At 35.8% G+C, this 26305-nt stretch overlaps 2 protein-coding genes across 3 annotated transcripts in view; one reads left to right on the top strand and one right to left on the bottom strand.

Annotated features, from left to right (window-relative positions):
• Window positions 1-25630, bottom strand: part of si:dkey-246e1.3 (uncharacterized) — a 97543-nt gene extending 71913 nt beyond the window's left edge. For both annotated transcript variants that reach the window (XM_067416174.1, XM_067416176.1), the window contains exon 1: window positions 25499-25630. The gene's annotated coding sequence lies outside the window, so the exon portion shown is untranslated. The remainder of the gene's footprint in view (window positions 1-25498) is intronic.
• cxcl12b (chemokine (C-X-C motif) ligand 12b (stromal cell-derived factor 1)) lies at window positions 6220-17197 on the top strand. Its single transcript, XM_067416167.1, has 4 exons — window positions 6220-6386; window positions 9673-9790; window positions 12095-12178; window positions 15208-17197. Exons 1-4 carry the CDS (start codon window positions 6320-6322, stop codon window positions 15236-15238), a joined length of 300 nt encoding a protein of 99 aa, XP_067272268.1. The 5' UTR covers window positions 6220-6319; the 3' UTR covers window positions 15239-17197.
• Window positions 25631-26305: the final 675 nt, after the last annotated feature.

The raw sequence follows: 26305 nt of genomic DNA, 5'->3' as shown, positions 1-26305 counted from the left end.
GAAATTAGACTGCAGAGAAATGGAAACTGTACTACAGGTAGCCCTAATACACATTAAATGTAGTCACGCAATCCTGATAACATTAATAGTTTGAAAAAGTATAATTTGCAGTTTGACGGGATATGATAAACGATCGTTAGATTAATCATCGTGATGTATTGCAATGCTTTTTTCTCCTTAGTTGGTCAGAACAAAAGAGGATGAGCTACTTACTTGTTCAGATGACATTCTTATGTCGGCCATACTTTCAAACAGTAAAGTCTGTGATTGTGAATGACAGTATCCACACCGGCACGGTGACTGACAGCGTTTCTCCTGACAGCTGCACATTTGATTCCTCCGCTCTCTGCTGACCGGGCCACACCTCACGTCGAGTTGATAAAGGCGTCAAAGAGGAAAAACTACGGACTGCAGCTTTAAGAAAGCAGTCTTGCATGCCTCCCAGAGTTCATCAATATTCTTTGGTTTCGTCTTCCATGCTTCCTCTTTCATCCTACCCCACATATGCTCAATGATGTTCATGTCTGGTGACTGGGCTGGCCAATCCTGGAGCATCTTGATCTTCTTCGCCTTGAGGAACTTTGATGTGGAGATGGAAGTATGTGATGGAGCACCGTCCTGCTGCAGAATTTGGCCTCTTTTATGGTTGGGAATATAGGAGGTAGCTAAGATTTCTTAATATTTTAGACAACTGATGTTGCCTTCCATCCTGCAGATCTTTCGCACACCCCCATACTGGATGTAACCCCAGACCATGATTTTTCCGCCACCAAACTTCACTGTTTTCTGGGTGAATCTCGGATCCATGCGGGCTCCAGTAGGTCTCCTGCAATATTTGCGGTGAATGTAGTGTAATTCAACAGAAGAGTCATCTGAAAAATCCACCTTCTGCCACATTTCCAGCGTCCATCCTTTTAGCAGGCTGTGGGCCTTGGCAAATGCCACGGTTTTTCAATTGTATTTTGTTTAGTTCTGAATTCTGGGCACTGATTCGACCATGGAGGCTTTTTAGAATCCTACAAACTGTTCTGGTTGACACAGGGACTTCAGGTGACCAGGTCTCGTGGAGCTCTGCTGCAGTGGAAAATGGGCTGGCCTTGGATTTTCGAGCCAACAAACGGTCCTCTCGAGCAGTTGTCTTGTAGAGTCTGCTTGACCTAGGCTTGTGAAAAATGTCTCTATTCTCTTCAAAAAAAAAAATTATTCTCTGTACTTGATGCTGAGACACATTGAAGGGGTCTGCCACATCAGCAGTGGATCTGGTCTTCAGCCTCTTGATAATCAAAACTTTAGTCTCAGGGTGAATCTTAGGCATGTTTGCAGAGGTCTAGTTGCAGTTGATGTGAAGGTCTAGCGTACTGGGGTTCATTTTATACACACTTGAGACCTAATTGATCCATTATTAGTCACAGGTGAAGCTCATATGACAAGGCGACAACACTTATGTCTTTGCAAAAATTGACTCAATGGGCTTTACCAAGCTGTGAATATTAGAATACTTTTTGACAGTTTTGTTTTTCACTAAAAACATTATCACAAAAGCTGTTGGGATTAAAACGAGACATTTCTTGTAAAAAAAATCTTGATTAGAAATTTATTTCAGCGGCACTTTAGGTCAATTTGTACACAAGCGACAAGACTTTGTATATATTGTCTCATTCATTCTCATACATAATACATTGTATGTATTATGTAAATGTATGTATATTTTTTGTAACTATTTTTTTAAAATATACACATGCATGTATTCATTAATGTATAAGCACACAATATATAAACAAATATATACAAAAATATATACACCTCTATATACAAAATATATTTTTTATATATTAAAACACTATTTAAGTAGCATTTGTTTCCAGTGACTGCACTGCCACAAGTTGCCATCAAACAGACTGAATGGTTGAGCGGTTTGTTTAAAAAGTCTGATAGAGACTGATTATGTTTTTTATTTGCTTTGCAGCCACAGAGACCAGCAGAGGGAAGCCTTTCATCCCTTTTATGCATTTCCTCTTTGCAAAGACGACAAAAAACTGTCCTGATTCACAAACAGCTCAGCTTCCCAGTTTAGAACATAATAAACCCTGTATCCGTATGGAGAGTCTCTCAGGACAGGCGTGAGCCCTAGCATGAATCAGACCACAGGCTTTGCTTGGCTGGGACTGAGTGCTACGACACACCTGCGTCTAGATGCCTATCGACTAATGTACACTGATTCTGAAGACTTGAAGTTGAATATGGCTCGTATGTGTAAATGTATATTGTTTCATGGGTTTGTGTTTCTTTGACTTCTTTCCTTTTTGTAAGGTTTGTATGTTTAGTATATTTTTATTAACTGTAATCACGAATGGATGTAAATAATCTCCTTATGGAATGTTGGAACAACAAAAAGTCCATCACCACATTCATTAAAGTTTGAACTAAATGGAAATTAATACCGGAACATCAAAAGAAGTAACTTAAACAGATGAGAGAGGGAAACCTACTATACCACCAAAAATATTTTACCATGTAACCATAAAGGGACAATCATATCTAGCCAGCTGCGATTAAGAGATTAACATGAAAAATTACAGTAAGCATTTTATTATGTTAAACTTTTTTTTTTTGGTTCATTTGGTAAAAATCTGGGTAAATGAGTAATTAGTAAAATTAGTAAATTAGCAAAGTGTATATATACACTTTATATATATATATATATATGCATTATTAAACAAAATATTCACAACATATAAAGATTTCCGTTTTTAGTTGAAAATGGTGTCATGGCCCCTCAGTAGGTAAATCATTACTCATGAATTATTAATGAAATGTATAACTTTGGGGTAAGTTGTGCCAGATGTTAATGAGTTAATGAGATGAACGCAACACGCGGCTCGCAAGCACCGGGACTTTTATTATGATGCCAGTGCCATTTCCTGTTTTCCGGTCATGAGTATGAGGTACGGCTGCTCTGTTTATCATATTAGATATGTCTGAGTGTGTTTAAAATGATGTTATGATGTTACTCTGTGCGTTCGCTCAGCGGCTGCTGTGACACTTGTTCACACTGCTAAGAGTAAAGCATTTCTGCAGAATAAAACCCGAAAACGAGGGTATATAACGCAGATATGACGCAATTGACAGGCGACTCCCTTACACGTCCCAGCTCCTTAGTTAAAATAGCAATTTTCCACAATTTACAAATAGTTGGAAACATTTAGGATATGGTGAATACTCAACTGAAAAAAATATATAATACTGGCCTAGTGGTTTTTAGATATTTTACTGATTTTTTTTTATACATAGTGCACCTTTAAGATGAAATAAATAATAGGCATTGAGCATTACTAAACTCCTGGTTCTTATTTATGCAAATTGTTCATGTATTCCCCAATAATTAAACTAATTTTCTCTCAATCCCGTGGCCTAAGGGACATAGGTAAAGAAGTGGCGCAACTTACCCCCACTTTCCCCTAGTGTAATTTTCCGCTTAACTGATGCAGTGAGATGTAAATAAACACAAATATAAAGTGATTTATTCACTGTCCCGCGTCACGCATCCGTCTTCGGCTGTCCGTCGGCTCTTTGTGAGAACAAAGTGAAGGAAAACGTTTCTCTGAAACACGAAACCTGAGGATGTGAAACGTGCCCTCTGCCCTCTAAAGTGATACAAGTTGCAGAGTTGTCACTTAGGTCAGTAGTGATGTTTAGTAATCTTTTTAACATCCCCCTGCTCACTTGCACTTTGAAAAGGCCAAGGGTTGAGATCAACAATGCGAACATTAATGGAGGATTTACAAATATCACCGGACTCCTCAAAGCCAGAGAAAACAACAAAGTTGGAAAAGTTTGAATGCTTGAATTTTAAAGCTGAAAATACGTGCGTTTGATCTCAGATCAAAAGGCATCTCTAAAATACTCTTAGTAGCCATTTAAACAACAAAGAAAATACTTCTGTTGTTTAAAGGGGATGATTGTTTTTCCACCTGCGTTATTGTTTGTTATACGTGCCAAACGTCACTCCTGTGACTAAATATTACGAACTGCAAGACGTTTGAAGTGCCACTGAAACATAACAGACTCTCGGTGACCTCAAAAACGTATAATTATTGATAAGTTTGTATACCACTCCTTTTCACATCGACATTGTTTGCACCTCGGCTGACTGCTTGATAACCATCAACACCCTCTAAAGTTTACGGGCTGTTAAGGGGGTTTGTGCTGCCGGGTCTCTCAGCGTGAGGGTCTGAATGCAGCCTATTAAAAGTGTAACACAGTGTCTCCACTGACTGTGGAAGACGTCTGTTTGAAAGGTACTTCACCAGCCACAGTTTTATGGAGACGTACACTCACATACGCCTGCTTTGGTCTGTGCTCATTTTTCTCCACATTGTTTTAAAGGCCTGTTCAACTGGACAAGACCTTTGTTGTTCAATCCATCATTTCTGCGAGCCAGCACTCAAATACGCTGCGTCAAGACGTGTCATGCCAGTGATACTGATAGTGAAAAATGGCATGAGACGTCTTAACGCCCCATATTTGAATGCACACAAATGCAAATTCATTTTTACGAGCTTTGGCAGAGCAAATAATAACAGTTTTGGTCTGTTAATTACACAAAAGTATCATATGGCTTCAGGGTATAATTAAATAGTTTAAAAGTTATAATTTTATATTATGATTTCTTTAAACATTTCTCTTACATGGTGGTTAACTGCCAATACATTTTTGGCAATTTCTTGTTTTTTTTTGTTTGTTTTTACTAAAATGGTAGCTTTGTGGTAAGTTGTGCCAGATGCTTTGGGGTAAGTTGAGATATTTTTTCTGGACAGTTTAAGAAAAAAGAATAATATGCTCCAAAATAAAACTTAATTACACATATACATACACTCACCTAAAGGATTATTAGGAACACCTGTTCAATTTCTCATTTCTGATTCAAGCTGATTAGAAGAGCAACTTTGACTGAAATAACCACTCGTTACAACCGAGGTGTGCAGCAAAGCATTTGTGAAGCCACAACATGCACAACCTTAAGGCGGATGGGCTACAACAGCAGAAGACCCCACCAGGTACCACTCATCTCCACTACAAATAGGAAAAAGAAGCTATATTTTGCACAAGCTCACCAAAATTGGACAGTTGAAGAATGGAAAAATGTTGCCTGGTCTGATGAGTCTCAATTTCTGTTGAGACATACAGATGGTAGAGTCAGAATCTGACATAAACAGAATGAGAACATGGATCCATCATGCCTTGTTACCACTGTGCAGGCTGGTGGTGGTGGTGTAATGGTGTGGGGGATGTTTTCTTGCCACACTTTAGGCCCCTTAGTGCCAATTAGGCATCGTTTAAAAGACACAGCCTACCTGAGCATTGTTTCTGACCATGTCCATCCCTTTATGACCACCATGTACCCATCCTCTGATGGCTACTTCCAGCAGGATAATGCACCATGTCACAAAGCTCCAATAATTTTAAATTGGTTTCTTGAACATGACAATGAATTCACTGTACTAAAATGGCCCCCACAGTCACCAGATCTCAACCCAATAGAGCATCTTTGGGATGTGGTGGAACGGGAGCTTCGTGCCCTGGATGTGCATCCCACAAATCTCCATCAACTGCAAGATGCTATCCTATCAATATGGGCCAACATTTCTAAAGAATGCTTGCAGCACCTTGTTGAATCAATTGTAACAGTTGTTTGGCACACTTTCCTTCAAATTTCTATAATTATATCTACTAATTTCAAGCATTAAAGCATAAGCTTTTAGGTCTATAAAGATCACAAAAAGTGAATTGCATACAGGAAATCTGTTGAATACACAGATACACCCGAATAAGAATCCTAAAATCGAGGGAATCTGATATGCAGCTGTAAACTGAGAGCCAGGAAATTCAGCAGCGCCAGTTAAGTGAAAGTCGACCACCAGAAAAACATGACATGAAACAAACAATAACAAATCGAAACATTGAGAAATAACAATACTGAGATAACAGCAGGGTCACTGCTTTCTCCCCTCCTCTGAGACAAAAAAAAAGATTCAGAGCAAAATAGACAAGAGAGAGAGAGAGAGTCTGAGTCAGACTATCACTGTTGAATCTTTGCCAGAATTTTGGGACTTTCGCTGAAGAAGGTGGCTGTCGGAGGAGAGGGTCCAGCCCCGCTCCCTCCTCCTCCTTCCTCCCCTCCTCCTGAGAAAGGGGGGAGTGTTTCCCTCTGGTCCTCAGTCTTAACACTTCGCAGAGCTCTGAGACGCCACACTGAGCTCTGGAAGCTAGCTGTGACGGACAAAAGCCACACACACACACACAAACACACACACTTGGCATGGATAGCAAAGTTCTAGCGCTGGTGGCCCTACTGACGCTCGCCATATGGAGCCCAGAGACCGACGGTAAGTGGGTTACGACTAACATTTACACAAATTTCAGATGTTTTCAGATGATGCTTTGACGTGTTGCAATTCAATTAACTAAATAACAATACACTGTAAAACAAATTCTGCCTTATATTGTTAAATACAATCAACTTGGAAGTTTAAGTCATTTTAACTTAAATTACATTAAAATGACTTAAAAAAATGAGTTTTTGTATTACATAAAAAATGTGTATAACAACAACAAAAATTTGAACATTGTTTAAAATATTTTAAAGCAATGTAACAATAGATGTTGTCATAACTTATCGATGAAATGATTTTGTACAGTGTAGCAAGATATATCACCCTGGGAATCTTGTTGCTGTGCTAAAATAAAAATAAAAAATTGTTTTCTTTTGAATAACACATTTATAATAAATGAAATTAATGTATGTTAGTATTCATTATGAATGTGACAAATAATATATTTTATAATATACTGTAATGTTATAAATTGAAATGTAACTAAATAAATATATTCAAAATGACAAAAATATTTTGAAAATACATTTATAATGTGTAAAATTAACACATTTTTAAATTCATCACTAAAATTCAAATATATTTTATTTTAGCGCATATATAGACGATTAAATTATTAGACAAACCAGACCAATATCTATTCTAATACAAAATTAAACAAAATAAATTACTAAAACAAAGCAAAAACAAATAAACTAAAACAAAAAACTAAACAAAAAGTAAAACAAAACTAAAACTAAACAAAAACAAAGCAAAACAAACAAAAGCAAAGTAAAACTAAACAAATCAAAAAAGAAAAACTAAACAAAAACAAAGCAAAGCAAACCTAAACTAAAACAAAACCCCATTGAGTTCCTGTTGAACACTCAAAAAATGCTGTAGGATTCACTTTGAAACCATTTTTACTGAGAACTTGCTTGTAAAATTCCCTGATAATTATACAGAAACACATTAAATAAAATATAATTTTCTTGTAAAACATACTCCAATAATCTTTGTTTAATTTAAAACTTTGTAAAAGTTTTTACAGAGCACATTCTGCTGAAATGTTCTATTACTTGAGTTGCAGGACTGTTGTATTAGGTTTTCTAGAATAGTGAATATTTTCAGGTAATGATCATTAAGGAGTTAACGATCATTAAGAGGCTCCATTAATATCACTTTGCAGCTCGTAACTGCCCTGCATACATTTGCATACATGTCTTCACTTAGCTGTGCATGCCTTTACATGTTAGCGGGTCTGATCTAAAAGGACAGAAGGTTTCGGCGAGATGTTTGACCAGCTGAACTTGGTGGGTCTAGCTTTGTTGTTTCTGCTGTGCAAAAAAACACCTAGCACTGTTTACTTATCTGCAAGCTCTTTTAATTGGTGTCTAATTAGAGAATAGTAAGCAAAAAGTTCCTGCGTTGTTCACTTGGCGCAGTGTTTAGTCAAGGCTTAATGGGCCGGCGTTTAACATGACAAAGGGAACAGACAGTGTCGGGAATATCTGTGGGAATTTCAGAGTTTGACTTCCCTCATAACCGGGTGCGTTAAAGAGAAACCAGGGAGATGTGAAACCATTCAGAGAATGTTCTTCAACAGATTCATTTAATGCACATGTTCAGGACTAAACCTGGAGTGTGATTTTGGGATTCTGCCGTATTTAATGCTGAGGACCCTCAGAAAGGCTCCTTATGAAAAATGTGGCGAGTGAAAAGGCAGGCCGGCCCCTTTGTGAATGGACGAGGGCCACTAGAATGCAGACTAATCTCTTTTTAATGATCAGGGTTTGTTAATGGACGCAGGTGATCAGACACTTTCAGTAGATGTGTTGGAGAGTTCAGTGTTTTGTGTTGTACTGTATGATTATATCGCATTGAAATGAACTTTCGAATATGTGATTTTATTGTCTTTATGAGTTCAGAAGGCAAAGGTTTTGTCACGTAATTTAAAAAGCTAGAAACAGTTACAATGTAAAAAAGTTGCTTGCACTTATAAGTATAATCAACTTGGATGTTTAAGTCATTTCAACTTAAATTACAATTAAACTGACTTTAATTCAAACTGACTTTAATTTAAAACAAGTTAAATTGCTTGTAGTTAAAGCAATTTAAAAAAACATTTGTCATGTCTTATTGATCATATTTTTTTTAAGACTGAACAAACTTGTTTTACAAGATTCTCCATCTTTTTATTGTATGCATTTACAAAAACTTCACAAAAAGTGTGATAATCTTTGGCAACGTCTCACACACAAAAAAAACGATTGGATAATTTCATTGTTTTACATAAACAAATCAATATGATTATAAATAAGTAGAAAACAAAAGGTTTGGTCCGTTTTTAAAACAAATTATGCAGCTGAATAAGTTTTAAGGTATATTTCCATAAATGTATGAAAATAATATGAAGAGCAGCAAGGAATTATGTTAAGTATTTTAAAAAGTGCTTCTAATATCTATATTTTGAAGATTTACAGTACAGCATGTTTTTGAAAACATGCTCAGTGGCTGCATTTATTTGATCAAGAAATACAATAAAACAGTAATATTGTTACATATTATTAAAATAAGTTTTCTATTTGGATATATTTTAAAATGTGATTTATTTCTTTGATCAAAGCTGAATTATCAGCATTACGCCATGATCCTTCAGAAATCATTCTGATATGTGGATTTGCTGCTGAAGAAACATTTATTATTATTATCAATATTGAAGACCGTTTTGCCGCTTAATATTTTAATGAAAACAAGTTTATTTAATGAATAGAAAATTCAAACAGCATTTATTAATCTTTTGTAACATTAGAAATATGTTTACTGTCACTTTTGATCAATTTAATGCATCCTTGCTGAATAAAAGTATTAATTTGTTTCTTATTTTTAAAGTACCGACCTAAAATTTTGAAACGTACACTGTAAAAAAAAAAACGTGTTGACTTTTTTTTGTATTTTAGTACAAATGAACTTGACTGTGTAAGTCAATTCAACTTAAATTACGTAAAACTGACATAAAGTTTATTTTGATTTCATGACTTATTGTACGTTTTTCTTTTGTCAAATCAACTTAGATAATTAATGTGGTTCAGATAACAATATTTGTTAAAGCAGAAATTTCAAGGCAACCAGGTAACTTACATTTACAAGTTAAACCAACAAAAATGTTTATTAATATATCACTAACTTCTTCTTGAAGTCTTATCTTACAAACTGTAACTTCAAATCTCTTTAATATAAGAGGCATTTTTCCTACTTCTCTTGCACTGACTCCATACTCTGTGTTCTGATCACATCCCAGCTAAACCCATCAGTCTGGTGGAGAGATGTTGGTGCCGGTCCACTCTCAACACCGTCCCACAGAGGAGCATCCGTGAGATCAAGTTCCTCCACACACCGAGCTGCCCGTTCCAAGTCATGTGAGTCGGCATCCCACCGTCTATCTCACAACAGCTAAACTCTACCACATTTTTAATGCTTTACACAACATTAAAGTACACCAACAAAGGTCATTTAAATGCCAGAAATAGCTCTTAAAGTTGCAAATTTCCACAGCTGAGTCAAATCAGTGTGGGAAAGTAGCAATGTGGCCTATTGTTCAGTTACAAAGTAACACAAGAAAGAATCAAATGAGAAAATACAAGAGAGTGATTTTGTCCATTATGAGTGTTCAGGTTTTATAATTGTTAAGGGTCAGAATGATTAGCTTTGTGTTGCGGGCGACCTTGTCGTGTTCATTTTACCAGCATTTGGTATTTCTTAAGCGTTCTGGAATGTATTAAACCGAACCATTTGTACCCTGTCGGCAGCAGAAAGCCAAAGCGCTACAGGGGATCAAGGTTACAGGGGTTACAGAGGTTAGCATGTAGCTAAGGGTCATTTTGGGAACAAACTTTGGCCGGAGGAAATCACCTTTAATCTGCCATCTTCCACACATCTTGTTTAGAAATCCTTTCGGATTCATTGGCCAAGATGAAAGACAGCCACCTACCCTTTCCCCCCCAGACACGCACATCACTCATTTTGTTGTTAGCATTAGCTAGCTGTGAGGTAATTACTACCTGCTGGCTCGGTCCCAGACCACCGACAAGCTCGCGCAGAAGATCGTTTAGACTAGCTAGATTAACTCAAGAGCCCAAATCACAAACAAACAAACAAATAAAGCGAACTCTCTCAAGATAAGCTCGATGGAAGACATCCCGCCGGAAAACAAACAGGGGTAGCATTACACTTTTAGTTAGCTTACTGATCTGGAGGTTGATTGTGAGGATTCGTGTGTAGATTTGGGGTTAAGCGGATCTTTTATCTGAGGCGACAGGCTCCATTTGTCTAGACAGATTGAGAGATCCGTGTGTGTGTGAGGTGTAAGCAATACGAATAGGAGCCATTTGAATGCCAACGTGAGCCGCTAACTCTCAAACACAACCTTTTGCCACTGAAGTGCGAAGTCTGGGTGTCACTTGAGTTGTTTTCTCCATGTGTGTGTGAACGAAGCGTTTGAGGGGATTTTTCTGGCTCTGCCAAAGGATATCAATCGAAAATATCCTGCTTGAGTTGATTTCTGCTTGAGTCAGACCTTTTACTTTCTATTTATCATTAACTAAAACAATCTCACAGCAAATATCCTGGTAAATAATGCAGTAGGCCTATTTATTGCAAGGATGTAACAAAATATTATTGCAACATACAGAAAGATGTCATGGAAGGATGGATGGAAAAACTAGATAGATAGATAGATAGATAGATAGATAGATAGATAGATAGATAGATAGATAGATAGATAGATAGATAGATAGATAGATAGATAGATAGATAGATAGATAGATAGATAGATAGATAGATAGATAGATAGATAGATAGATAGATAGATAGATACCAATAGTATAGTTTCTCTGAGCCATTATCATTATATACACTGTAAAAAAAACGTAAAAAATGGTACCTGGTTGCTTTAATTTTGAGTTCATTGAAATTAAGAAATTGAGTTAATACAATGAACACTTTTGAGAATTGACATCACCCTGTAAGCAAATTGTGTTTTGTTTGTAAAGATGCAGTGAAACATGCCAAATTGTGCTATTTTTGTGATTTATGTTTTTTAATGTGGTTCAGATACAATAATATTTTGAGTTTATGTTTATTATACCAATTTCCTTCATTGTATTAACTCAAATTTTAAATTTCAATGAACTCAACATTTTAAGGCAACCAGATTACTTACTTTTTTAAGTTAAACCAACAATTCTTTTTAGTGTAGTAGTGTGGACTCGTTTATCATTATATCTTTATCATTATAGTTATAGTCCTTGACGTGAAGGGCCTTTTTTCTAGGTTTGCAATGCATGTGTTTGGTTAGTAACAGGAATCAGAGTCTAAGATGTTATTAATTGATTTAAATATGTATTTGAATAAAATAATTGATGTTACTTTAGACAAACATGCAGATGCACAGTTCGGGGAAAATCACCAAACTCATCAAAAATTCTGAACGTTTAGACAGCACAACATTGTCCTTACGAACCGCCTCTAATTCAATCCAGTTATCTGATGGGGCGCAGTGACTCTTGCCAGTACAGTAGAATAGACAGACTGAAACACAGTCCATGACGGACAGCTGATATGATCTGATGAAACACACTGTAAGGCCGCAGAGGGAGAAACGTACAGTCTCTCTTTTGCTCTGGTCCGAAATAAATACCTTCTTTTTTCTCTCTCATTACCAGTGCCAAGCTGAAGAACAACAGAGAGGTCTGCATCAACCCCAAGACCAAATGGCTTCAGCAGTATCTAAAGAATGCCATTAACAAGTAAGAAGAAACTCTTTCTACACTCGGAAAAACAAGTCACTGAGAATCACGGGATAAGATACAGTCTGCTTCCTTAGAGACTTTGAATTAAAATGTAAACAAATCTACTGAGCAAAAATCATGCTGTTCAAAACTTACAGTAGAAAATGTTATTCTAAAGAGGTCCCGACACTGTTTTCAACTAAAAACTGGAAACTTTTAATGCGTTTTATCTGTTCATTTACACGACAATGGCGTATTCGGGAAAACGGGTTTCAAAGTGCAAGTCATGATTCCGTTATCATCTCCGTGTGAACTACAAAGACCAACCCGATCTCACTGCAATTCGTACATATTTTACGAGGTTGTGCGTAAAATTAACAAAAAGGTTTTTGTTAAATCATACGTATTTGACGAGTAGTCCAATTCAAATGATTTTGTGAGAATGACTTAACCCTATAAGCCTATCCGTCACTGTGATTTAGACAATTCGTACAAATTCATACGAGTGAGGTCGTACGAATTCGTAAAAATAGCCACCTCGTACAAATACGTACAAATTGGTCATGAGATAGCATTGCAAAAACATGAATTTTTGTAAGCGGTGATGTCATGCACATGCTTATTATGTGGGTTTTTTTAGCAACAAAGTCGCATCTCCACCTACTGGCCTGGCATAAATAAGATTTAGTCCAGCGGTTTTAGTCGTTTTCTCAGATCCTTTCACAAAAGTAATAAACACCCTTAGTGATCAACATAATAAAATTAACAAAAAGTTGTGCATAATTTACATACACTCAAAAACAAAAGTAATCATTTTAAGATTCACATCTAAGATTGAAATTGAATGGAATAATTCTTATATATTTTAATTGAATAATTGACAATTGTTAATCAATTGTTCAATTAAGATGTAAGGCTTATTCAATTCAATTTGATGGAATTTTACAATAAATTGAAATGCATAAAATCTAAATTGTGTACAAAAAAATATGTAACTTATTAAATGTAGACAGAACTTTACACATAAAACAGATACATGCTATTTCAAAATAGTCACACACAAAAAAAACATTTCCAAGATTCTTTCTAATTCTCAAAATTGGTTAGCCATTACCTTTGAGGTAATTTTACACCTATAAAACGTAAAAAAAATTAAATAAAGCAAAAATAAACATAAGAAAACCTATCATGGAATCACACTGATTTATTAAAAAGAAATGACATTTAAATTATGTTCTGATGTAATGTATGCAATCAATTGTATTCAATCTGCAGAGAGAGGTGTGTTTTCTTGTAATTTACAGAACTTGTTGATTTACGGAGTTTATATTACATCAAAAACCAATGTAAAGGTGCAGAAGCATTAGGTGTTTTAAAACTAATCTTAGCAGCAATTTACAAGGTGTTGTTCCTAACAATTAAATGGCATATGTGGAATGTTATTGGGTAATTTAAGATTATATAAATTACACGTTTACCAAAGTAGGTAATTAGGGTCTGCCAGAGCCCTAAGCACTTAACCTCTGTTCATTAATTACACTAATTGTAGATTAATGATGAGGTAACAAGCAGAGCAGAGAGGTTTTACACCACCATAATCGGCCTCCTATTGTGCCACTGAGACACACTGACTGATGCCATTACAACAAGAAAAGCAAGAAAAAACACTATTGATGTGTTGATCATTTTAAATCAGTCTGGAGATGCTGTTATCAAAAAAAAAAACCCTATTAAAAATGTTGATTTAAATAAAGCTGAAGTAAAATCAAATCAATTATTAGATGAAAAATATAACATTTTGCAAGGCGACTGAATTAAATAAAATTAGGTTTGAGTTAAGTACTAATATGGCTAAAACTGAATTTAAAAATTAGTTAGAGCTAAACGGATTTAAATATATATTAAATAGATAAATAAACAATAAAGACAAAAACGTATACAATTAGTCAAACGAAGTGTACAAATAAAGACTCGAAAATGTTAATAAATAGTAGTGCTGTCAAATCAATTAATCTCAATAAATCGCATCACAAAAAAAAAAGCTTGTTTACATAATGTGTGCGCGTATTTATATATACATAAAAATTATACACAGTACACACATGTAAACCCAAACTTTTAGTTGTGGTTCAATTAATCGATTTGACAGCACTAATAAATACTATATTTATTATATAAAATAATACTAAAATAGCACTGCTCATTTTGTGACTTATCTAAATTTGTTACACTAAATCTAAAACTTAGTAATCTTTTTGTGATGTACTTGCAAAATATATTTTAATAAAACTACACTGTAAGGTTTTTTTGTTAGTTTAACTTATGTTAGTTGCCTTAATTTTGAGTTCACTGAAATTAAAGATTAGTTTACAAAAAAAATTGTTTAATAAATAGAAACTTTATTATGTAAAAATATGTTATGTGAATCACAATCACTTTTTAAAGATCAAATGTTTTGAGAACAAATCATGATTTTTTTTATTACAGTGTTTGTTATAGATTGATTAAAAGATACATAAACAGAATAGTTCACATAGAAATGTTCAAAGACGGTTATTTACAAGTTTCATCTACCAAAATCGGAAAATAATGTATCAGCATTGACATCTCACTGTAAAAAAAATGTTGGTTTAACTTAGTTACATGGTTGCCTTAAAATGTTGAGATAATTGAAATTGAAAATTTGAGTAAATACAATTGGTTTATTAAATAGAAACTCAAAATATTGTTATCTGAACCACATGAATTATCTATAGAAGCATGTTTCCACCACAAAAAAAAGGTAATTGTGACTTAACACGCAATTTTGACATAACACACAACTGTGACAATTGTGAGAAAAAATTTCACAATTATCTTTTAAAATGTATTTTTCTGTGGCAGATTGAGCTTCCATAATTATCACTAATTAAGTTGATTTGACAAAAGAAAAAAAGTTGTGACCATATTTTTACAGCATACAGTATTAGTCTTGAAAGTAGTACTGTATGGAAAACAAAATAAGTGATCGTTCATGTCTAATAATACGACTTTTCTTTCTCTTTCAGAATAAAGAAGTCAAAGAAGCGTTCAGAGTAAACACACAAGGATGTGTGGAGAGGACCGTAGTGGATCTCTGACCTCTAAATAGGCACACATCCTCTTCTCTCGCTCTTTTAGATCACTCTTCCTCTTTCTGGACTGCTTGCACAAACAGCACTTCACCTAAACCAGCCCGTAGCTCACCAAAACACAACCAAACACCTTCATCCCGACACACTGCTACTGCTGGCTGTGACTATTTACTGGTGCACGAGTGTATGTGAGTCAATGAAACAACTGTACACGACCTTAAACATGTGAATGTGAAGGCAAGAGAAATGTACAGGTTTTCCACAACTTAAAAGGGCAGTAAAATTGAGTTTGTGGATTTGTGTCATAGCTGTGGGGGATGTTTAACCTTTAGGATATTTGGGGATTAATAAGGGACGCAAGCAAGTAAAAAAAGAAGCAGAAAGTTAAAGCTGCCCCTGTTCAAGCTCACTTTTGCTGTAGTATAGGTGTTTAAAAGCTCACCAGCACACATGAATGATCTAGCATGATAACGCGGGCTCTGTTCCAAAACCTCATGAGATTCCTAGCTAGACATCCAATGCGAAAACGACAAAATAAACGGCCTTTTATTACATTTACGGCGGCGTCATTTGGCAAATAAAGGAATCCCATAATGCACTGCGGTAAACTTAAAATTAAAATCCAAAATGGCAGACATGAAAATTAAATCGTAAATGTAGTGAAATTTCATTCAATACTAAATAAAAAGTTAAAAAAATTACATTGCACTTTTATGTAGCCTATTTTTATTCGTAAAAATGTTGCAATTAGCTTAGCAGCATGCTAACGGCAACAGTTTTGTAGAGCGTTTACACATCACCGTTTTCAATTTTTTTTTATTTTACTTTTAATGTGTTGTTATGGTCCTTTATTTTCACGACAAAGCCATTTTGGGGGCCTGAAAAGGCAAACTTTTGAAAACTCGTTTCAAAGCGCAAGTATACTGTTATCGTCCCCACGTAAACTACAAAAAAACTTGACTTTTTGAAAATGGTGACACCCTCCGCATCCGTATTACGTGTTCAGTCAACACACGTGTAGTGTTTCTTTACAAAGTGACATCGCCATCTACTGGCGTGGCATGAATACAGCGATTTTAGTCGTTTTCGCGGATCCATGCGAACATTTTGACAACACATTGTCGTCTGTAACGCAAAGGAAAAACTTTTTAGTACATCATTGTCATATAAACCTACACTTAGAAGATAGTAGGCAATATGTGTAGTGCACTTATCAGAGCACTATGTAGGTAAGAGGTAGCAAGGTTTCGGGACAGAGACGTTTGACACAGGGCTGCTACTACAGGAAGCAGAATCATAGTTTCCTGCCTTCCTCTTCCTCTCTGCTACCTGTGTGTAGCAAATGCCATATACACTGAAATTCAAGAAATATGCAGTTTAAAGCTATATGTATAAAGCAGGTGTTGTTGATGCAATCACGCCATGGCAGCTTCAAACTTCTGTTCATGTTTCGAGCGACATTCCGTGACTCAGGCCTTAGCGAACAGCATTTGCATACAGATCTGTACTGTCGAGTGGCCTAACTGTGTGTCATACTGGCTGTGATTTAGATCCGACAAGAACAACCAACATGTAAATATTGTCCAGCACTAAATGGCTGTCAGTAAATGGGTTGAACAGGGACCAAAACTAAAACGCATAAATGCAAGTGATTTTTGTAGACTAAATTAATATTACTTTATGTATTCCATATGTATCGTTTTGTTTCTAGCCACAAAATTTAGGGATATGAATGTGATTTTGTTTTCCATGACATTAACACATTTATCTAACACACGTTGTTTCTGATAATGTTTGGACTCAAATGCCCAATTGCTGTAATGTTTTTGAGCCACTTTAAAAATATAAGGAGTTTGTAATGTAATGATTTATTTTTGTATTTTGTATTGATCAATATGAATAAAACACAACAATACAATATGAAGGACTTTGTAGAGGGCATTGTGTTACACTCTTCAACAATTATTCATACTGTCCAAATTATACGCTGTTTACAAGCCTTTCCAGATTGTATATCATGTTATTTTTTATAATTTGTACAATTTTATACCTGTTATATATTACATAATTTCTTACAAATATTTAGATTAACTTCCAACATATAAAACCGTACACTGTAAAAAAAAATATTGTTGGTTTTTGTTGGTTTAACTTAAAAAAAGTAAGTAACCTGGTTGCCTTAAAATTTTGAGTTTATTGAAATTAAACATTTGAGTTGATACAATGAAGGACATTTGAAGGACAAATAGCACTATTTGGCATGTTTCACTGCGTCATCAGAAATAAAACACACAGAATTACACAATATGCTTACAAAATCTTTTAAAAATCTTTTAATAATATTTTAAATAAACAAAAAAAAAATCATTGTATTAACTCAAAAATGTAATTTCAATTAACTCAAAATTAAGGCAACCAGGTAACTTTTTTTCTAAATAATTTTTTACAGTGTATAAATTATTTGGCTAAAGATTAGCCATGGATTACTAAATGAAACTAGTAGTATATATAAAAATAATTAAAAAGTAAAAAATTGTCGATTGTGCGTCTGTACGTACATGCGTGGCAGTGTGCATGAAGATTTTTTTTTCAAGTATACATAAATTCATCCTCAGATTTCCTTGCTAATATTATGAATTTTCCCTAGGAACCATAAACAAACAGCCCTACATGTGGTTTTCATCAGGTCTTTCTAATAAGCACTGGACAGATGTATGTTTCTTTTGTTTTCCACTGTTACTATATGCGACTTTTTATTGTAAAAAGGTCCTATTAAAAAGGCACCAGTGTGAATGTTGCCTTAGGGTCAGTAAAGCCAGACATCTGCACCCGAAAACAGGGATTTCTGCAAAAACATTTGTGGGACCGAGACGTATCAAATGCATTCATATTTACTGAGGATGATTTGAAATGCTAAGAAAGGTCTCAGAAATTACATTTGATGTAATCTACAACCACACCTACAAAAAGGTGGTTCAGTTTAACTCTGTTGGTTGGTGTCAATCAGAGATTGCTAGTCAGTGAATAATAGAGCGGTGAAATTAATACAGCTGGTATTTATTGTAAAAATCACTAGTCATTTCTGCTGCTTAAAGCAAACACTTCAAGATGTTTGACCTCGGGAAGGCGGGACCCCTGGACTCATTTTTAACATCTGAGTGTACGATATCTGTAGATCGATACGAGTCCTCCACACCAGGGACGGTCTACAAATACATTACAAGTGTCACTTCTAATACTGGAAACATATGGACGCAAATTGTTTTCTAGTCTGATTAACCTTTAATACTGAGAAGAGAGGGAACGGTTTATGTGGACGGGTATAACGTGCTTTCAAAAGCAGTTAGGGATTGTATTATTATGTTGTCCAAAATATCAATTTAAGTGTTGCTCACATAAAGCCGCCTCTCAAACAGCTTGTGAGTTCCAAATGTATTTACTTTTAGTGGCTTTTTGTAGCCTGACAAGCCAGACCCACATCAAGATGTTTGGTCTGGAAACTCAGCATTGACAGGGCTCAATCCGAGGGGCGGGATAAACGGTTGTCTTTCAAACTCCCTCTGCACGCGATAGGATAGCGCTACCACCAACCAGGGCAACGAAGGTGAAACAGAGCTTGTTGATAAATTAAACATTCACCGTATACGGTCAGCAAAACTCTGAACACATCTTCCCTTTTTAAGAATGACTTCAGTGCCGTTTGTTCTTTTCTCAGAGAAAAGCTTAACTCCAAGTCTTCCAGAGTCGCGGTCAAAGCTGATTCGAAAGATCGCCGCCGTTCGGCAGTTTCTGTGTTTACTAGAAGCACGCAAATGCAACTCGGCCGTCGTCATTATGGCCCCGCCCATCGACTCTATACACGATGTGATTGGTCCGGCAAGAGTTAGGCGAATACAGCTCAGAAGTGTATTGAGAGTTGCTAGACGACACTCGCGGGCAGATTAAATTTGCTGCCGCTAGGGTACGTCTAGATTTCTAGGCTAGGCTTTTTGCACTTGACCGGTCAAATACATAAAACGCTATGTCAAAAGTATAATAACCTTCTTGCCAAGTATAATACAGTAAATACAGTCAGTTTTGAAACAACAATGTTTGAGAAATAAAACATGTTGTTTAACAGTATACTGTATTAATAATATACTGGTGGTGGTTGAGGAGAGACCCCTGTCATGAGTGTAAAGCGCTTTGGGTGTACATTAGTACATATGAAAGCATATGAAATGCCTCATTCGTTCAATAAGGGAAGCGAACACGTTAAAAAAGCAGAAAGTTAAAGCTACACCTGTTCAAGCTCACTTTTGCTGTAGTTTAAAAGCTCACCAGAGCACACATGAATGATCTAGCATGATAACGCGGGCTCTGTTCCAAAACCTAAGGAGATTCCTAGCTAGACATCCAATGCGAAAACGTCAAAATAAACGGCCATTTATTACATTTACGGCAGTATCAGTTGTATTTCACAAATTAAACTTTCCCAGAATGCATTGCGGCAAGCTCAATTAAAAATCCAAGATGGTGGACTTGAAAAGCAAATCATAAATATACTCAAATTTAATTCAATACTAAAAAAAAGTTAAAAATGAACTTTTTCCACCTCTCAAACAGCGTGCGAGTTTTAAATGTATTTATTTTCCGCGTCGTATTGCACTTAAATGGTCAATACTCTAGCAGAGTATTCAAGTAAATAGTCAGTTTTGGAACATAAATAGTTGTGTAACAGCATATTGGATCCGCGCATAAGCTCTTAAAAAAGAATAAGCTCTTACCGAATAACGTTTGTAGCTTTTATTGTAAACATTAATATTAATCAATTTACAAAATGATTTGATTACTTTCATTTCTGTAGGATTTTTAACCTGAAAACCCACCTGAAAAACGTTAAGCCATTCCATTTGTGTCTTTATTCTATTGTATTATAATTCTTAAAATATGTTTTTTTTTTAATTACCGACTGTTTACTTGTCTTTTTTGGAAATATTGGCTAGCTTCAATTATTCAAATAAAGCCTTCCTGTGCAAAAAATTAGAACAAATGATCTGTATGGCAGCATACATGGCAGTTTTTCATGTGGTATCGAATATCGATATTTTATATCAAGGTATATCATATCAAAGTTGGAAATTCCAGTATCGTGACAAGACTATATGTATAAATCAGCAATACTAATAATTGTTGGGTGTAATTAATAAGTAATCTGATTACTATCATTTAATTACTTTCCCACTGAAAAGTAAAGTAAGGGATTACAGTTACTTCTGAAGTAATTGCATTGCATAGACTATGACAATTCTGTATAAAACAATAGTGGATTGAACATTAAATTTTAAAGTTAAATGTATTATGTTTTTAATGTAAAGTTATTTTACACATTTTGGTCAGTAGCTAATTACACTGTTGAATATATAATTAGTAGTTAAGTTTTTTAATTTTACATAAACGTTTCAGATTTTTTTGAAAGTATCGGGAAAATTACAGAAAATGTTGATCCCTTTGCAACCCTATAGATAGTAATTAATTACTTCGGAGTAATTTATTAATGGAGTAACTAAACACAGCTATTAATGAAATCATATGCTACTGGGCTATGCGAATGGGTTAAGTTTTGGGATATAAATAGAGCCGCATACCAAAATCAAGCCCCAGACCTCCTATTCTATACATCCAGATGTTCATTACCGAAACACATTGATGTTCTGCACAATTATGTGGTGTGGTATACGTGCTGCGATAAAGAAATGTTTCTACTTATGGTTCAATAACTAAATTCACCAAAGGCCATCAAACTCAGCTTGAATCAGGAGAGAAGTAAATCTAACACAGCGGGACAGCAGCGGTCTATGTTACCCCGTCTCTGGAGGGTTGGAGTAATCCAGGGAGATTCGGTCATGTTTTACTGTACGGCTCTGAACAGCTTAATCTAGTACTAATGAGAAGCATACACAGCTCGCTCTTTGGGCGGACAGGTACCGCAGCACGTTGGGCTCAAATCACACGGTAATTTGTCACGTCTTTCCTCTGTGAGGGAGAACACGCTCCATGACAGCGGCATGCTGAGGGAAACGGACACGCACATTCATTTCCTCGAACACAAGTCCGTTTCCTCCAACTGTGTGTTTGAGACCCAAGTAAATGAAGAGTTATTAGAAGCGTACTATTTTATCTGATACGCCTGTAGATCTTCATTTGGGACATTCTTGGAAGGTTGTCGAGGTTCTGCAAATTGTTATCAGAAGAGTGAATTAAGATAGGGAATGTTTGAAACCGCTCCAAACCACACAGAAACTGGAAAATCAGTGTCTAAGCAATGCGCCTATTTGCAAATATACATATAGACCGCAACAAAGTGACTGAATACACAGGGGTGGGGGGGTTTCCAGTAAAAAAATAAAAATAAAATCTTAATACGCAATATTTAGTTGAGAACTAAGTTTCATAAGATATTAAAGAGGATATTTACATACCCTCAAGTTGTCCCAAACCTGTTTCTTGCTTCTGTTGAACAGAAAAAAAGATTTTTTGAAGAATGTTGTTAACCAGAGTTAAAGACACCCAATTGACTTCCACTGTATTTTTTTTTTTCCTTCACTGTAAAAAAAATTGTTGGTTTAACTTAAAACAAGTAAGTAACCTGGTTGCCTTAAAATTGAGTATATTGAAATAGAAAAATTGAGTTGATACAATGAAGGATATTGGTTTAATAAACATAAACTCAAAATATTATTGTATCTGAACCATACAAAATAAATTGATAAATCATGACAATAGCACAATTTGGCATGTTTCACTGCGTCATAAATAAAACATACAGTTACCCAAAAAAATATTTTAATAATATTTGAATAAAGGTTGTCGATTCTTAAAAAATGTCACTGTATTAACTCAAATTTTTAATTTCAATGAACTCAAATTTAAAGGGGGGGGGACACTCAGTTTCAGTCAATCTCATGTAAATCTTGAATACCTATAGAGTAGTATTGCATCCTTCATTTCTCCGAAAAGTCTTTAGTTTTATTCTATTTATAAAAGAAATATAGGCTGTACCGAGTCTTTCTGGAAAAAAATGAGCGCCAGGAGGCGTATCGTGGGGGCGGCGCTAAAGAATGACGATCGCGAACAAAGCGGTGACGTCCTCAAGCGTGGAGAAACCCATGGCTATCTCAGCTATGAACCAGAATCAAATTTGAGGCTGAAATAAATTGAACAGGAGAAACAGCAACATCAGGACGTCCGTCTCTGTGGTATGTACTGTATTTAGTGGCCTGTCAACATTTGTGTGTCTTTACTCGCGGTTTATGAGGACATGATTCGGTTTATGGACTATTGTATGCGACTAAACCTTAGCAGTAGCAAGCAAAACGGTTTTGCACGTCAGACTAGTGTAACGTTATACATAGAACAGCAATGGAGTAACCGTTAGCGCATTTGAATGACGAAGCACGCGATCGTGTTGTTTACTGATGTTTACTCACGCGACGAGCCAACAGCACAGACATTTGAAGCAGTTTTACTCACCGGCTGCTTCCAAAGCAGGACCGAACCTTTATCGCTGGGACCCCTCCGTCAAAAACACACTTCTTTGGTATGATTTGGTGAAGTCCTGTGACAGCAGTGGCGAGGAAATCAACTTTGAGACGCGACTGAAGCGATGCTGTGAAGCTTCCCGTCATTTCTGCGTTCAAATCGGTTCAAATGCAGCGCTGCCTTCCCGGAATGCTGTGCTGAAGCGTTGAAGTCGCTTAATGTCAAAGTGGAGGAAGTCGAGCGCGGCGCGGACTATAACCGACATTAGTATTCACGGACGACTGGATCTGCAGCTGAGAGAGTGTTTACGGCGTGCATTTCCTCTCTCGCTCTAGTCACAGGCGCGCGCACCCTACCGGGAGAAGAGCCCGTACGGCCCATACAAGGACCTTCCGCTCTTATTAACGTCAAGCCGAGCCATACTCGAAAAAAACTCTCCGAAACTTGTGAGAAACCGGAAGGAGTATTTTTGACACAGAAATACTTCATCAAATGTCCAACATTAGTTTTTGAAACTTTGATTATGTTTAGGATGGGAATCCAAGTCTTTAACAGTGTAAAAAGCTCAGTGTGCATGAAACAGCCCCTTTAAGGCAACCAGGTTACTTATTTTTAAAATAATTATTTTACAGTGTGCTATGAAAGTCAATGGCTACCTTTAACTCTTTGGTTAAACCAACATTCTTCAAAATATCTAATATTCAACAGAAGAAAAAAACTTTGGAACAACTAAATGATATAAAATGATGACGGATGTTTCATTTTTGGGTGAATGAACTTGTTTTTAGAGGATATACCTTAAATGTATCCATTGTGAAATAGTTTTTTAAAAAGCAGATATTATATTTGGGCTAAGAATTTTTTCTTCAATTTTAGACGTCATCACATGTTATGCAATTTTATAAATGTTTCATACATAGACAGATTGTTTATCAAATAAATGTTAAATAAATATCTTTGATACTTTTTATATATATTTTAGACTAAAATACTGATGAATTCTTTCACCAATGACATCATACTAGCTAAACATGGATTATGTGAAATGGTTTTAGCAGAAGTATGCACCAGGTCAGTCCTGTTGGAGAATATCTCTTACCTCCAATGTTGATGCATCTCTTCCTGACGACAATTTTCATTCAGATTTAATCCACTTTAATGTCTTTTACAGAAACAGAAAGTTGATATAGTCTGATTCAAATAAAAGCGTTACACAAGTTATTTCAACAAGATCTTATAGTTGGGATCAAACTGGGGATATTAGTTCATAGATCATCTAGATCTTTTCTTGTCGAAACTAAATATGGTTGGATAATTGTATAAAACTCGCTGCCACAAAGCTATAGTGTTGTATGTATTGAAAGGGCATTGCTATGAGATGTTACTATGGCATGTTTCCATATAGGGTAGCCAAAAAAGGCCTATGATAGGCCTAGCAAATGGTTTGAGTGCTTCTGTCAGTGCATCTATGGTATTTTTGCACCCATTTTTTTGTCTACCAGGTGTAACTCGAATTACTCTAATTAGATGCATGAATTTGTTCATGTCAAAAGTGCAGGACAAGTTACACCAAGTTTCATATGTAAGGTTAGAGATTTGTTTAAGGATATGCTCCATCACGCTGTAATCTATGTTGTCCACACATTTTACTATGCCAGCATAACAACGTAAAAAATATACTAGCTTTAATCTAAAAGAGCTATTACAGTTTTCTGGTTTGAGTCCGGCTGTCAAAAGTGATCAGAGAGGCTACATTAACAATATGAAGAATCACGGTCCTGAAAGACAAATGTCTTTGTGCAGGACAAAAAGTTCATTGCGTCCTATCAAACATCCCACATGTCTGACAAGCGACATCCATAATGGGTCATTCGTAACTGTAAACAGATCTGGAATGTTCCAAGATCCATCATGACTCGGGGAAAACTGTTTCCTTAACCCTGGGATGGAGTGAAGGGTCACGCTGCTGCTGTGGGCCTATTGAAAACAGGCTGTTCAGAAGAACAAGACGGAGAAAGATGGAAAAGGGAGAGAAAGGTGAGACCTTTGATTCATATGCGGGTTTGGGCACACGCTTTATTGATTTAATTTTAATGAGATGATTTGTCAACCATGGTATAGCAGCATGGTTTTTCTCTGGAACGGACATTTCTATGGCCATACAGGATTCAATCATTACTCATAGGATAATTTTTGTCTAGAAATTATTCATTGGATACGTCATGTCCATTAGTAGGGCTGCATTTTTAATTTAAGATTAATCAGGTTTTGGTTTCATGACTTCCAAAAGATTGCGGCGCCCTTGAACTTGCCTTAATTAATTTCAAACTTAATTTCAAATTATTTTAGGCTACTGCTAGCTCGAATATATTTATGGACAGGCATATGTTTTGCATCCATTGACGCTATATTGTGTTCCAGTGTCTCTTGCAGCTTTATTTATTTTCTCAAGATTTAAAAACTATTTAGATAAACAGACTCTTGACAAATATCAATGAGATATATTCCAAAAGTTAAATTATAGCAGTCAAAAATATATCTGTATAGCCTCGAGATGTAAATCAGAGGTCAATATCATTCACACAAGCGCTTTCGATTAATGCCTCGTGCGCCACACGCTTGAAGGCATTTAAGCGTGTGGCGTCTGGTTTGGTGTCTGGTTTTATACAGAAGTTCAGTAAACAAAAGGTTCATAAGTACTCACGTTTTTAGTCACAAAATCCAGAGATACCTTGTTCACTTTTGGTGTGCCAAGGAAAACAATTCCAAACGAGGCAAACATTCCCGACAGTGGTGATTCGTTTTTGAATGAATCAATGTTTTTGAACGAATCAATTCAGTGTCATTCAAAAGCTCAACATTCCACTTGTCGCCGCCTACTGGAGAAATCATGTAACCTGCAGAAAGGGTCACTAGAAATCCTCACCAATCTGACTGAATTGTAGCCTAAGCGTAGTGATACAAACAGTGAAAAGTGCTGTTGCCAAGTGCTGCTTGGCCAGTTTGAGGACTGAAACTACTGCAAAATCAATTAGGTGACCTTTTGCCTGCCTGGCTTTGACATTGTTTAAACGAAATTGCACAACCGTTTGTTAATCTAGGCTTTGAGAAACGTTTTAATATCTTGTTCTGACATTCTCAACTTTCTTGAGAACACAGGTCTCTGATATATTGTGTTAGCTGTGGTTTGTCAAAGCAACGGGTTCATATATGTGCGTCTTTTGTTGACTGACCGTTGCATGGGGAAAATAGTTCAGAATGAAATCAGTTTCTTGGCAGCACAATTTTGATCTTGAAACAAAAATGTAAAAAGTATATTCTGGTCACGGTTAAAAATTGCTAAGTGTACAAGAGATGAAATAGTAAGTCTTTCAAAACATAAATGTATATTCAAAATACATAGTTTGTCTATAAGTCTGGCAAGAAAGTACAAACACAAAGGACACAATTTGACATCAACGTGAATGAATTGGTTGTCAAGTCACACTAAAGTCAGCCAAAAGTCCAGAGT

This window comes from Pseudorasbora parva, chromosome 14, assembly GCF_024679245.1.
Source record: "Pseudorasbora parva isolate DD20220531a chromosome 14, ASM2467924v1, whole genome shotgun sequence".
In the NCBI taxonomy this organism is placed as follows: domain Eukaryota; kingdom Metazoa; phylum Chordata; class Actinopteri; order Cypriniformes; family Gobionidae; genus Pseudorasbora; species Pseudorasbora parva.
This window is presented reverse-complemented; position numbering and strand designations above follow the sequence as displayed.

Excerpts from the sequence above, each read along its gene's own strand:
- cxcl12b (XM_067416167.1), top strand. The coding sequence starts at position 6,320 with ATGGATAGCAAAGTTCTAGCGCTGGTGGCCCTACTGACGCTCGCCATA. Across the intron at positions 6,387-9,672 it reads ATGGAGCCCAGAGACCGACG|CTAAACCCATCAGTCTGGTG; the intron begins GTAAGTGGGTTA and ends ATCACATCCCAG. Across the intron at positions 9,791-12,094 it reads AGCTGCCCGTTCCAAGTCAT|TGCCAAGCTGAAGAACAACA; the intron begins GTGAGTCGGCAT and ends TCTCATTACCAG.